Source organism: Mustela lutreola, chromosome 2, assembly GCF_030435805.1.
Source record: "Mustela lutreola isolate mMusLut2 chromosome 2, mMusLut2.pri, whole genome shotgun sequence".
Classification (NCBI taxonomy): domain Eukaryota; kingdom Metazoa; phylum Chordata; class Mammalia; order Carnivora; family Mustelidae; genus Mustela; species Mustela lutreola.
The window spans coordinates 164,897,722-164,912,163 of NC_081291.1; the positions used below are offsets into that span (position 1 = coordinate 164,897,722).

The window sequence follows — 14,442 nt, forward strand, 5'->3', positions numbered from 1 at the left end:
TGGTCTTCATAAAACCAACTTATGTCTTCATAAAAGCACTTCTAAACCAACCATGCCTTCTCTTTACTTGCTGGCTTTTCCCTTCATAGCCAGGTTTGTCTTTTCTCCTCCCACCTCACTGAAATTGCCTTTACTAAAGTGACCAGTGGCCCGCTGAGTAGCCAAATCCAAAGAAAACCTTTTTAGCTGTCTCTTACTTGAGCTCTCTATAGCACTTGGCCCCATACCTGAAGTTTTCCCCCTGACTGTTTTTCTACTCTGTGATCCTTAAGAGTAGGTGTCCTTAGATCTGCTCTCACCAATAACAACTCGAGACAACACCTCTTGGTGCCTTTAGAGCCACGAGAGGGGCCCCTGTTCAGAGTAGGCTGTGTGAGACAGGGAAAGGAGGAGAAACACACAGGATTTGGGGCACATACAAGCAGCACTTCCATAGTAGATGCTCAAAGAGTTTTTTAGAAGGATCATGGTCTAAATAGAAGTCTGCCCTGCTCTCACCCTGCCTGTCAGGTGTGAGCAGCCCAGACAGAACTGGCAGGCGCAGGGCCCACATCACCGTGCCCTGCAGAGGTGGAGGGCTTCCCACAGAAAGCCTGGTGCAGATCCAGCTGAGAGACTGGGCCAAGCTAGCAGGGGGTAGTGGGAAATAACTTTTGATTAAATTAGATGGGACCTGGTAGGGTATTTAGAAAGGGAGGTGAGTGGAGAGGTTTTGAAGATTCTTGCTCTGAGAAGTGAAGCAGGGACATGAATGGGAAGGCAGAAGGTAAAGAAAATCCGAGATCCACAAATAGAGCGGCTATCGAAATAGGACCTGGTGAGAGGGAAGAGTGAGGAGAGTCTCTTGATCATTGATCTGTACGTAGCATGTGTGCATGGTAAAGTCCCTGCCCCCAGCAAGAATTAATGCACTAATTAGGATTATTGTTTTAAGGTTTTAATGATTTGAGAGAGAGAGGGAGAGAGAACAGAAGTGGGGGAGGAAGGTGGCGGGGGTGGGGAGAGGGACACTGGGTGTGGAGTCTGATGTGGGGCTCAATCCCAGAACCCCAGAGCCCTGAGATCATGACCTGAGCCAAAGTCAGGTGCTCAACCGACTGAACCACCCAGGTACCCCAAGAAGAATTTATTATCTTACATTGTGTGTCCAACAGTACTCAGAATATGCAGGTATTTAAATGACAAAAGTTTCATGACCTCTCTGAATTCAAAGAGTTTAAAATCCATCTAAAGAGACAAGACTCATATTAAAAAGCAAAAAACCAAAAATCTAGATCCATGCAAGTACGTGATACCGTGGCACCAGCTATGTGCCACTATTCACAGGCCCAACTTGAGGGTCCTGGGTTCTGTGGAGGGAAGTCAGTTAGGGGCCACCCTGAGGTGTCATGTACCCTGAGGTCCACATCACTTGCAGAGTGCTAAGAAACAGGAAACTAGCACTTCTTTTTTTCTCCCATTATGTAGTTTTGAAATTTCTATTCTGTTGTATAATAATTTGGTCTGAGGTCAGTAGGCGAGGTGTTCTGTGGTCAAGAATGGCAGCCCTTATCATCCTCCTGGACTCTTGGCAGTTGGATGTCCATGTGTGCTGGGGCTGTCAGAGCCTGGCTAGTGGCAGGGGCCTTTCCTCAGTTGTCCTCATCACTTCATTTCCCCCTAAAACAGTTTACCATTTGTGGATGAGAAGTGTTCGTGCAAAGCAGTGAGAAACCTGTGAGAAGCGGTTCTGGGGACATATCAACTATCTTTCAGAAAAGATAGGGTGAATCTGTATGTTGAATAAAAAGTAAATAACTCATTAATTCCACGTCTCCACTAAAAATAAAACACCAAGCCCAACCCCACAGAGTTTCTGATCTGAGGGCTGCAATTTTTTCACTTACTATAGACCAGACCTGGAGGGGCAAAAGATTTGCCTGAATTCCCTTTCAGATTTCTGTGACCACATAGCTCACCCAATATTGTTCTGTAAATGGGCATCTAGAAAGATGTAGTTGTAATCTGCTTCCCCCTAAGTCCTTCGTAACTCCAATTTTTTAGTTCCACTTTCTTCCTGGCTTCCAACACCTGGCTTGAATTCTACCTCTGACATTTGCCAGCATGACTTCAAGTCACTTAGCTTCGCTGTGCCTATTTCCTCATGAAAACAGTGGGAAAATGATATTGGTAGCCAAATTCACAAGGTTGCTGTAAAATTTAAGGGAATTAATTCACATAAAAAACACACAGTGTCTGGGACACATAATAAGCACACAATAAGTGTTCTGCTCTCACTGAGTGTGTATCCTATAAACCCAAGCCTTGTTTCGAGCTGAAGTGATGGGTGTTTACTTGAGTGGAAGAGGTGTCAGCAGGAAGACCTTATTATAGGTCTTACGGCGCCATGGGTGGGGAGAAGAAAAAGCAACAGTGTTATCTTGGGTACCAAAATCTACAGTGCAACCTATATCCTCTGAGGAAAGCTCCTCTTCCACAGGTTTAAAATCAGGAGTTGCAAAATGGTAACTGAAAATAGAATTTTATAAAGCACAATATGTATCTTAAATAGTTGATTTTTATAAGAGCCTATTTTTATTTTTAAAATATCCATGGACTCTTCCTGCACATTGGCTTACCAATGAACAAAAATACCAGGAATAAACATATAATTCTGTAAGATTTATACTGCTGTCATTTGAAATGCTGACACAAATAGTTTAGCTGGGGCATATTTACTCTATTTTCCTCTGCGTCTGGCTTGGAAATATATCTTTCTCACTTCTAGTAAGTTTATAGACATTTGCAGTGAATTTGTCCAAGGTGCATTTTTAAAAACTGAGCTGTAACCTACTCTAGAAACATGGATTTTTCTGTACAAAAAGCTAGTCTGATTTATATATGGAGGGTAAACAATTCATCTAACTTAGTTGTTCTCAAAGAGTGGTACCAGGGCTGGCAGCAGCAACATCACCTGGAACTTGTTAGTGATAGAAATGCAAATTTTGGGGGCCCAGCCCTGATAAACTGAATCAGAAACTCTGGTGGTAGGGCTTGCCTTCTGCGCCTTAATAAGCCCTCCTGTGGTTCTGATGTGTGCTAATGATTGAGAACCATTGTTCTAGCTCTTCTGATGGCAATTAAAAAAACTGTAGGGGTGGAAATGGCTCTGTTAACAAAAGTAAAACTTAAAATGAGCGTTCCCTTAGGTTTCGTTTTATTTATTTTTTCTATTTTTAAAGATTTTATCTATTTACTTGACAGAGATCACAAGTAGGCAGAGAGGCAGGCAGAGAGAGAGAGAGGGGTTGGGAAAGCAGGCTCCCTGCTGAGCAGAGATTTTTTTTTTTTTTTTTCCCTCAATGGATGTGGGGCTTGATCTCAGGACCCTGGGATCATGACCTGAGCCGAACGAAGGCAAAGGCTTTAACCGACTGAACCACCCAGGCACCCTAGATTTCATTTTAAATCACATCCATCACCACGTACTTATCAGGTACCCATTTTTAAGTTTTTTATTGAAGGGGATCCTAATAAATTATAAAATCACATATGCTAAATACTACATTAATAGGACTATAAGAAAATTCTCCTTTTATTATTTAAGTGAGATTTTACTCTCTATAGGTACATCCTGATAAAACTTACTTCACAGTAGCTGAAAAAGGAGTTTTCCCAAAGATTATCATCTATGAGTATCCTTCTTTGAAGCCCTACAGAATCCTTCAAGGTGAGCTCAGTACATCCTCTAAAATATTCCATGTTCAAGGTTAACAATATTCAGGGTTTTCCAGAGACACTTTATTTAAAGGAATTGTCTTTTGCACTTGTGGGGGCTAGCAGGTCTGAAGGTTGTAGGGCAGGCTGGTGGGCTGGACAATCTTTATTTTTTTTTTTTTTAAAGGTTTTATTTGTTTATTTCACATAGAGAGAAAGAAAGATAGAAAGAGTGAACAGAAGCAGGGGGAACAGGAGGGGAGAAGCAGGCTTCCTGCCAAGCAGGGAGCCCGATGTGGGGCTTGATCCCTGGACTTTGGGATGAATGATCTGAGCTCAAGGCAGCTGTTTAACTGACGGCCACTCAGGCACTCCTAGGCTGGACATTCTTGGGCTGGGTTGATGCTACATGTTCAGGTAGAATTTCATCTTCCTCAGGGAGATCTCAGTTTTGCTTTGAAGGACTTTCATCTGATTGAATAAGGTCCACCTGGATTAAAACAACCACAAATGAAATTAATCACCACAGTTCTCTTATAAATTTTGTTCTCCATATAATTACTTCTAGTAGTTAGTTTTTTTTTTTTTTAATTTTATTTATTTATTTGATAGACAGAGATCACAAGTAGGCAGAGAGGAAGGCAGAGAGAGAGAGAGATAGGCGGAAGCAGGCTCCCTGCTGAGCAGAGAGCCCGATGTGGGACTTGATCCCGGGACCCTGAGATCATGACCTGAGCCGAAGGCAGCGGCTTAACCCACTGAGCCACCCAGGCGCCCCTAGTAGTTAGTTTTTTAAATGGACTACTTTTCAGAGCAGTTTAAGATTTGCAATAACATTGAGAGGATGGTTCAGAGATATCCCATAGCCCTCTTCCCCCACATATACATAACATTCCCCATTATTAACATCACTTACCAGGTACATTTTTACTGGGGACTAGTCTCTGTTAGTGCATTATAGTCACCCAGAGTCCACAGTGTCCCCTGGGGTTTACTCTTGTGTTGTATTCTATGGGTGTAGACAAATGTCTAATGATGTATATTCATCCTTATCGTCTCCTACAGTGTATTTTCACTGTCCTAAGAATCCTCTATGCCCTGCCTATTCATGACTGCCCCCACTTCATAAAAGGGAGTGTGTTCTCATGCAAAATGTGACTAGGATTTCTTCACTTTCCCATCTCCTGTTATGTAACTCAGTCCAAAGCCAAGGGTGATGCATGGTTTTTGGATCCTTTCTTTGGGAATCCTTGGTGTTCTTTCATCAATACTTATCACCAAGGGTGCTCGCTTGCTATCTTTCCCTCCTTTTTTCTTTTAAGTAATATACTTTTGAAAATGAAATAAATGTTGCCTTTGTTCATTAGACTCTCATTCATTCTTTCAGATGGGACTGAGCTGGGCTATGCTTATGTGGATTTTGACAACAGTGGTACCTTGCTAGCCTCTGTTGGCAGCAGCCCTGATTACACACTGACCATCTGGAATTGGAAAGAAGAACAGCCCATACTGAGGACAAAAGCTTTTTCCCAGGAGGTTTTTAAGGTTACTTTCAATCCCGAAGATGATGAGCAGCTTACTACATCGGGATCAGGCCACATCAAGTAGGTTGTGTGACTGGTACAGGTGCTGGTAGATTATCATTAAGGATATTGTCTGAGAGGATTAGCCAGCTGGAGACATTTGTGCTGATGTTAACATTAGGATAATTTTTAAATGTGTTCTCTTCAAAATTAACTGTAGTACTGCTTTTCTAGTTGGCTATGGGGCTTTTATGACTGAAGCCAGTATAGCTAAAAAGAATTTAGTCTGCTGCCTTCTTACAGGCTTTACCACCTAAAAGAGTACCTACTCTTACTTACTAACATGGCATATTGAGTTTTCAGATCCACTTTACTTTTCATTTATTTATTTATTTATTTATTTATTTCAGCGTAACAGTATTCCTTGTTTTTGTACCACACCCAGTGCTCCATGCAATCTGATCCACTTTAAATCTGTGGGAGCAATATTGGTTTTTTTTCTTTTTTTAAATTTTATTTATTTGACACAGAGAGAGATCACAAGTAGACAGAAAGGCAGGCAGAGAGAGAGGGGGAAGCAGGCTCCTAGCTGAGTAGAGAGCCCGATGCAGGGACGCAGAGATCATGACCTGAACTGAAGGCGGAGGCTTAACCCACTGAGCCACCCAGGTGCCCCTGTGATAGCAATATTGTATGATAGCTAAGTCATTTTGACATCCTAACACAGGACCCTCGGTACTAAATTTTAATGGAGCCTACTCTTGATCTCAGGGCTCTGGCTCTAAACTCCATGTCCTTTTCACTCTTTCACACTCTGCTCTCTTTTCCAGGATGAAATGATTTTGTCTTTTTCTGTCGTCATTTTACCCTGTCTTATGCATTTATTTAACAGCCATCTCCGGGCTGCTCATAACTAGATTTCCAGTGTCCTCTTCGAGAAAGACATTTTTATCCTAAGCTGCTCTTATTCCAATTTAAACCTGGCTCTCTTCTTATTTATTTATTAGAGATATAGGTTAATTGAACAGATTTTAAGATGGAAATTTGGGGGAATTCTCAAGTAATTTGCTAGCTATAGGCTAAAAATTCTCTTTACATTTTTCCATCATTTAGTAGAATGCATATTTTCTTTGCATTGTATCTTTGGGGAGAGAAATCAAGTAATTTCATGTGTGAAGTGCTATATGGAAATGTATGATCAGGGGTCCTGTCATAGCCATGGAAAGGATGTTGGTTATTTAAGCTTTTGGCTTCATATTATTGGCTTGTTGATACCATCCATTATCTATTTTATATCTAGTTGGCAGGCCAGATTCTTTTTCTATATGTTCTTCATCATCTGTTCACTTGCTTAGACTATTAATACAAAATGTTAGTAATAACCAACATTTATTCATTGCTTTTATGTATAAGCCACTGTTCTAAGAGTTTTTCAACAAGTTTATGAGGTAGGTGCTATTAGTAGTCTCATTTTATACATGAGAGCATGAGAGCACAGTGTTATTAAGAAATGACTCTTAACTACACAAGTAAGTGAGAAATTTTTTGAAAACTTTTGCATCTTCTAAAATGGTATTATTCAATAGAACAACTTTCTGCCAAGATAAAAATGTTCTATATTGTCCAATCTAATAGACATTGGCTACATTTTTACTATACGTACTTGAAACTGGCTAGTCTGACTGAAACACGGAGGTTTAAATTTGGTTTAGTGTTAATTACGTTAAATCTGAATTAAAATAGTCAAAGTTGGCTAGGGTCAGCTGTATAGAACAGCAGGACTCTAAGATAAAATATCCGCAAAGGCAGGGAATTTGTCTATTTTGCTTAATTCTGAATTTATATTGCCTAGAACTTTGTCTGACAGGTAGTTGATGCTTCATACATATTAGTTAATGAATAAGCAAATGAAATAATATATATGACTCTGAAACATGTAAATGCTTGGGGAGAATAAACATAGATAAAGCCTCTTTGAGGTACATTCAGTCTCTTTCTTGTTTGTAGGTTCTGGGAAATGGCTCTAACATTCACTGGTCTCAAGCTTCAGGGCTCATTGGGTCGATTTGGCAAAACAGCCACTACTGATATAGAAGGTTACATGCAGCTCCCAGATGGGAAGGTGAGTACAGCCACTATTCCACAATAATAAAATCATGTTTTCAAAATGAAAATATATGAAAGCCCATTAGACATTCTAAAAAGCCCTGCCAATGTTATTAATGATGGACACTATCATTGTAAAGACAATGAACATTTAATTTTGGCTCTTCAGAGTATCAGTTTTAATTAATATAGTTCTAGGGAATTGTCATAATCCATATGAAAATATCCTTTTTGGTTTTGTTTACTAAATATTATACATGCATATATAAAGTATGCAGGTATTTTAATATATTAACATAGTGATACATTGTTATTCATCATCATGGAGTTGCAGTGTTTATAATGTTTATCTGTCCCTCCTCTTTATCATGATGCTCCAAGAGGACTTACTGGCTCAAAGGTGGTATACAGTCTTGTGGATTTTTCTTTCATTGTCAGATTATTATTTAGGAATATTGAGCCACTTCACAGTGGTACCTAGAGATACATGGCAACTTTAATCTGGTAGTTTATTTTATAACATTGTTAGTTTATTTTCTCTCTTCCTTTTGTAAAAATTTGTGGGCATATTGCTATAGGTTCAATTCTCCATTAATATTGTATTTGGCTTCCTATTAGGATGAGTTATATAGTATTATTTGTGAACATCTCTGTTAAAAGTAATTGCTAGCATACAAATATTACTTTGAGGAACCAAAGGGACTGGTCATCTACCTAGTAGATATTCTCAATTTGGAATCATGTTGTAGGGGAGGAAATCAAAAGCCTTGGATGCTAGTTAAATAAATAAATGTATATCCAAAGCTATAAAATGATCACAAATAATTTTAGTTTCAAATTTTGAATAATGCAGGACATTAAAGTAAGAGAGAGATTGTTAAAAACAGGCCACAAGGGGGTGCCTAGGTGGTTCAGTCAGTTAAACATCTGACTCTTGGTTTTTGCTCATGGCATGATCTCAGGAGCCTGGGATCCAGCCTCAGGTAGGGCCCCATGCTCAGGGGGTGTCTGCTGGAGATTATCTCCCTCTCCCTCTGCTCCTGCCCTGCTCGCTCTCTCTCTCTCTCAAATAGAGGAGGAAAGAAGCCATTTAAAATGAGAGACACAAAAGGAAATATTTAGAGTTAGGAATAGTATCCTATATTTGGAAGGCTACTCAGGAAAGAGCATTCATGTTGGCAAAGAGTGGGAATTAGGTTGAGAGGTATAGTTGGGTCCTATGTATAAGTAGGTTCATAGCCAGGCAGAACTATCATACATTGGAAGAGTAGAGTTGCAAATGAAGTTCTATATCAATCTGGCCACAACATGCCAAATGAATTGAGGGAAGGGAAATGTAGAGTCAAGCGGAATGAGCCAACATGGAAGATGTCACTTTCATTTCATTTCTCAGGACAAATGGAAAAAGAAAGCTAAGCATGGATGACCTTTCAGAAGGGAATGCCGGCCAGGCATGGGTGGTTTCTGGTGGTTTTGTTACTGGGCAGAAGAAAGCAAGTCTAAATAATGACTGTTGAAAGTGAGCTGAGGTTTGGTGATAAGTCAAACAAGCAGAATGGATAAGATGAGTGGACTGGGGAGGTAGAAAAGACTGAATAAATTAGTGAGAGGGAACTGGGGCGCCGATGAGGAGGAGACAGGCAAGAACTAAATCTGAGCTTCCCAAGGTGTTTCATGGAACATTAGTCTACACAGAAGCTCTGTGAAAATAAGACTTTCTTGGTCAGATTCCTTTGTATCTAGAAATTCCTCTCCATGATTTCTAGTGAACACTTCTATGTTAAAGTCTCCAGAGAGTTCTAGAGAAAAGAAACTTGTTTGATTTTGTTTATCCAAGCATATGTCTTTGGAAGTAGTGTTAGGACAGGAACTTTCTTTCTTTCTTTCTTTCTTTCTTTTTTTTTTTTAAAGATTTTATTTGTTTATTTGACAGACAGAAATCACAAGTAGGCAGAGGGGCAGGCACAGAGAAAGGGGGAGGCAGGCTCCCTGCTGAGCAGAGATTCCCAATGTGGGGCTCGATCCCAGAACCCTGGGATCATGACCTGAGCCAAAGGCAGAGGCTTTAACCCACTGAGCCACCCAGGTGCCCCAGGACAGGAACTTTTGAGTGAAGTTTCCTGGTTTAAAATCCTGACTGCTTTGGGTATTTTGTCCAAGCCACTTAACTGTTCTGTTCAGTTTTCTCCTTTGTAAAATGGGAATAGTAATTTTTAGGGCTTCTGTTGACTTGACTTTTCTGGGAAAATAAATAATCAACCTGCATAACTGTATGTGGTACCCTCAATAAATGTACCAGGTTCATATGGGTTTTTAGGATTAAATAACTTTATATAAAATGCTCAAACAGCACTTGGCACAGAGTCAATACTTAATTAGTATGACTTATTATCTAATACAAGTTAAATGTCCTAAGAACTAGTGTTTGGTGGTACACACTTGGGGAAGTGCTGGATAAAATGGATAAATAGGAGCTGGTTTCAAATGATTATTATTGTTTGAAATTGGATATTATTATGCTATAATCTGAGTTTAGTAATGGCCTCACGATTTTTGAAACACCTTATAACAATTAGTATTATCACTCTTAAAAACTAGAATTGAAAGGATGAATACCCTCCATTTGCATCGACATGGATGGAACTGGAGGGTATTATGCTAAGTGAAATACATCAAGGAGAGAAAGATATTTACTATATGGTTTCACTCATATGTGGAACATAAGGAATAGTGCAAAGGACCACAGGGCAAGGGAGAGAAAACTGAATGGGGGGAAATCAGAGAGGGAGACAAACCACGAGAGACTCTGGGAAACAAGCTGAGGATTACAGAAGGGAGTGGGGTGGGGGGATAGGGTAACTGGGTGATGGGTACTAAGGAGGACATGTGTGATGAGCACTGGGTATTACATGCAGCTAATGAATTGTTGAACACTACATCGAAAACTAATGATGTATTATATGCTGGCTAATTGAACATAATAAAAAAAATAGAAGGGAGTTGGGGGAAATTGGAGGGGGGAAATGAACCATGAGAGACTATGGACTCTGAAAAACAATCTGAGGGTTTTGGAGGGGTGGGGGGTGGGAAGTTGGGTGAGCCTGGTGGTGGATATTATGGAGGACACATATTGCATGGAGCACTGGGTGTGGTGCATAATCAATGAATTCTGGCACACTGAAAAGAAATTTAAAAAATAAAAAACAAAATAGAAGAAAAAAAATAGAATCTTGTCTATCAAGAGTTTAAACACATCTCTCATTTTTGACCCAATAATTCTACTCCTGGATTATGCCCTTAAGAGATGTACAAAGAAAGCTATTATAGATATATTTGAGAAATTACTAGCAATGCACAGCCTAATTACAATGATGTAAAACTACCCATAATGCTAGGAAGAAGTACATCCAAATGTGATTAGTTGTTGTTTCCAAAGTGGCGAATTTTTATATTTATAGTTTCCTATTTTTCTATACTCTTTTTTTAACTTTCATAATCAAGAGGGATAAGCTATAAAAATAATTCTCACCTGCCTTTTGAGAGCTAAATATCCATGTATGTATTTTTTTTAAAATTATTTATTTATTTTTCAGCATAACAGTATTCATTGTTTTTGTACCACACCCAGTGCTTCATGCATCCGTGTCCTCTCTAATACCCACCACCTGGTTGTATGTATGTTTTTAATGCACATTCCTTCCTTTCCGCATACCTGCCAGGTGCTCTCAGGATCAGAGTGGGGCAACATGCTGTTGTGGGAAGGCGGCCTCATCAAGGTTGAGCTCTGTCGAGCTGCAAGGAAGTCTTGTCATCAGGGTCCCATTAACCAGATAATGCTGGATGAGGGCGAAGTTATCACCATTGGGGCAGATGGATGTATTAGGGTAAGTTTTCTTGACACTAGGTCAGTAGCACCCACATCAAAGCCTTCCAGATCAGCCTGTTTGATGAGATTCTTCTTTCTCACAAAGGTCACTTGATGAAAAAGATCAGTGGTCATTGATTCCCAGGGCCAATGTATTTTAGATAATGTTTTCCTTGTGGTAAATATTTAAATTCTAGTCAAAGTTAATTTACAGCATCTTTGGCGTGCATTTTATGAGGGTATCTTTTGTTATTTTGATTCTGTCGTTGACATAGTAGTTTCAGAAAATGAAAACCTATTTTAGCAGAACGTAGTGGATACTGATGTCCTTTCAAAACACACAGTATGAATGGGCCATTTTCTAGGGACAAAAATACCAAACACTTCTTATTTTTGAGTGAGGTTACCAATTAGAAATACACTGAAAAGTGAGCTGATGAGGTTTGCCTATGGCAGCTCCCCTCTCCTTGCTCCTTACACTGGTGAACTCACTTGTCCTCACCTGTAGACACTATCCTGTCTATAGTGTGGGCTAGGCTGGAACATGGCTCCAGCATCTAAGTGCTCCTGATTGTTGTCCTACCTCTTCTCCCACCCACTCATGTGTATCTACCCAGTTGTTGCTGGCAAAGCTGGAGGCTGCTGATTTGCCTTGTGGCCCTCTTGGTACATATCCCTACTGGTGCCTTTCATAAGAGAGTGGTAGTATTCTCAGGGTGTTCTTTAGGAAGCATTATTATGAGAAGTAAGACTATATTTTTTAAAATAGTCTGGTTATTCTATGATACCTATTGTGCTTATTATGTTTAATACACTGTTTAATACACTGTTTAAGCCTATCCCACTCTTATCTTCTTGCCATTGGTCTTTGAACCCAAGTATACATTTTTACATTTACCATATTAAATTTAATTTTGTTAGATTTTACTCATTGTTCTGGGAAATTTTTATGTCCTTTTGTTTGTCATATAGTATATTCACTATGCTTCTGAGATATATGTTACCCCAACATGTCAAAATACCAACTGGAAGGAAACCTCAAGAGAAAAGAAGTCAAATAATTAACACAGGGTCCCTTCATGAACACCACCAATTTCTAAACTGGCTTCTTTTAAAAATTTTACCCTAATTTCTTTAGTCTTTTATACAGTAAATCTCTACATCTAATCCTTTAGGAAAAACCTACCCCATTTCCAGGAGTTAGTTCTAACCTATGACTTGGGCCTCTCCCCAACAAGGCTAGCCTAGGAGACAACACCAAATCTCTTTGAAAGATACTTTCCCAAAGGCTGAGTTATTGAGTCTAGGTTAAAAGGGTGGGGTGTGTCAATAGATTCATCCAGGGTAGCTTTGGTACTTCACAGAGAAGTCTTTCTCAATCTGTCTCCTGAGGTGAATCTGTGTTCCTTCGTGCTTTGCATAGCATTCTGTTCTCCTGTCCCAGGACAATAATCTTTACCTGAATGGTATAGTCTAAATCAATAATGAGAGCCATTTTCTGTGAAGACATCATCTACATCCATTTTCTCCTCTTATAATGAAGATTGTGCTTGAATCATTAAGAAGGCCTATTTCCCCTTTCCAGGGGATCACTGGTAAAATCAAAACCTGGCTCATTATTGTGTCTCGCTGAATAATGGAACCATTTACTCCTTAGGGCCACTTTATATCCAGAAAAACCTGACAAATACCTTGACATAAAGTTTACATTGGGCAAATTAGAGTTCTTATTCAGGCTGTATTTTCTCACTAATCTCCATATATACAGAGGAAACTATTACAACTTATTATTTTATCACATTTTGGCTGGTGTTCCCATTACACCTACTTGCTAATTTGCATGAAGAAGAAGAAATGACTTTTGGAAAAACAAAATCAGGATCTTTTCTTTCTTTTTTCTTAATTTTTAAAATTTTTAATTCAATTCAACCAACATATAATGTATTATTAATTTCAGAGGTAGAGAACAGTGATTCACAAGTTTTATACCCAGTGTTCAATACATCACATCAATGTCCATTACCCAGCTCCCCCATCCTCTGACCTCCCCTCTAGCAACCCTAAAGTTGTTTCCTATAATTAAGAGTCTCTTATGGCTTATCTCTCTCTCTGATTTTGTCTTGTTTTATTTTTTTACTTCTTTTCCCCTATAATCCTCTGTTTTGTTTCTTAAATTCCACATATGAGTGAGATCATATGATAATTGTCTTTCTCTGATTGACTTATTTCGCTAGTACCCTCTAGTTCCAACCACATTGTTGTAAATGGCAAGATCTCATTTTTTGATGGCTGAGTAGTTCTATTTTGTGTATGTGTGTGTGTGTGTGTGTGTGTGGTATGTGTGTATACACCATATCTTCTTTATCCATTCATCTGTCAATGGACATCTGGGCTCCTTCCATACTTTGAACGTTGATGTGGACATTGTAGACATTGATGCTATAAACATTGGGGTGCAGATGGCCCTTTGGATCACTGCGTTTGTATTTTGGGGGCAAATACCCTGTAGGGCAATTGCTGGGTTGTAGGGTAGCTCTATTTTCAACTTTTTGAGGAACTTCCATGCTGTTTTCGAGAGTGGCTGCACCAGCTTGCCTTCCTACCAACACTTTAAGAGGGTTCCCCTTTCTCAGCATCTTTGCCAATGTCTGTTCTTTTCTGACTTGTTAATTTTAGCCATTCTGACTGGTGTGAGGTGGTATCTCATTATGGAAATACCCTAGTGCTGAGTGGTGTTGAGCATTTTCTCATGTGTCTATTGGCCATTTGTAGGTATTTGGAGAAATGTCTGTTCATGCCTTCTGTGCATTTCTTGATTCGATTTGTTCTTTGGGTGTTGAGTTTGATAAGTTCCTTATAAATCTTGGATACTAGCCCTTTATCTGATAAGGCATTTGTAAATATATTTTCCCATTTTGTCAGTTGTCTTTTGGTTTTGTTGACTGTTTCCTTTGCTGTGCAAAAGCTTTTGGTCTTGATGAAGTCTCAATAGTTCATTTATGCCTTTGTTTTCCTTGCCTTTGGTGATGTTTCTAGCAAGAAGTTGTTATGGCCAAGGTCAAAGAGGTTGCTCCCTGTGTTATCCCCAGAGATTTTGAAGGATTTCTATCTCACATTTAGGTCTTTCATCCATTTTGAGTCTGGTTTTGTGTATGGTGTAAGGAAACGATCCAGTTTCATTCTTCTGCATGTGGCTGTCTAATTTTCTCAACACCATTTGTTGAAAAGATTGTTTTTTTCCCACTGGATGTT

The 14,442-nt window shown here is 39.3% G+C and overlaps 1 protein-coding gene across 8 annotated transcripts in view; it reads left to right on the forward strand.

Moving 5' to 3' along the window:
- Positions 1-14,442, forward strand: part of CFAP44 (cilia and flagella associated protein 44) — a 159,593-nt gene that overhangs the window by 15,376 nt on the left and 129,775 nt on the right. For all 8 annotated transcript variants that reach the window (XR_009351137.1, XM_059164104.1, XM_059164106.1 and 5 more), the window contains 4 exons: positions 3,607-3,709; positions 5,084-5,300; positions 7,227-7,341; positions 11,045-11,209. Coding sequence is in view for 7 of the 8 variants with exons in the window: in XM_059164104.1 (XP_059020087.1) it covers positions 3,607-3,709; positions 5,084-5,300; positions 7,227-7,341; positions 11,045-11,209 (600 nt within the window). In the remaining variant the exon portion in view is untranslated. The remainder of the gene's footprint in view (positions 1-3,606; positions 3,710-5,083; positions 5,301-7,226; positions 7,342-11,044; positions 11,210-14,442) is intronic.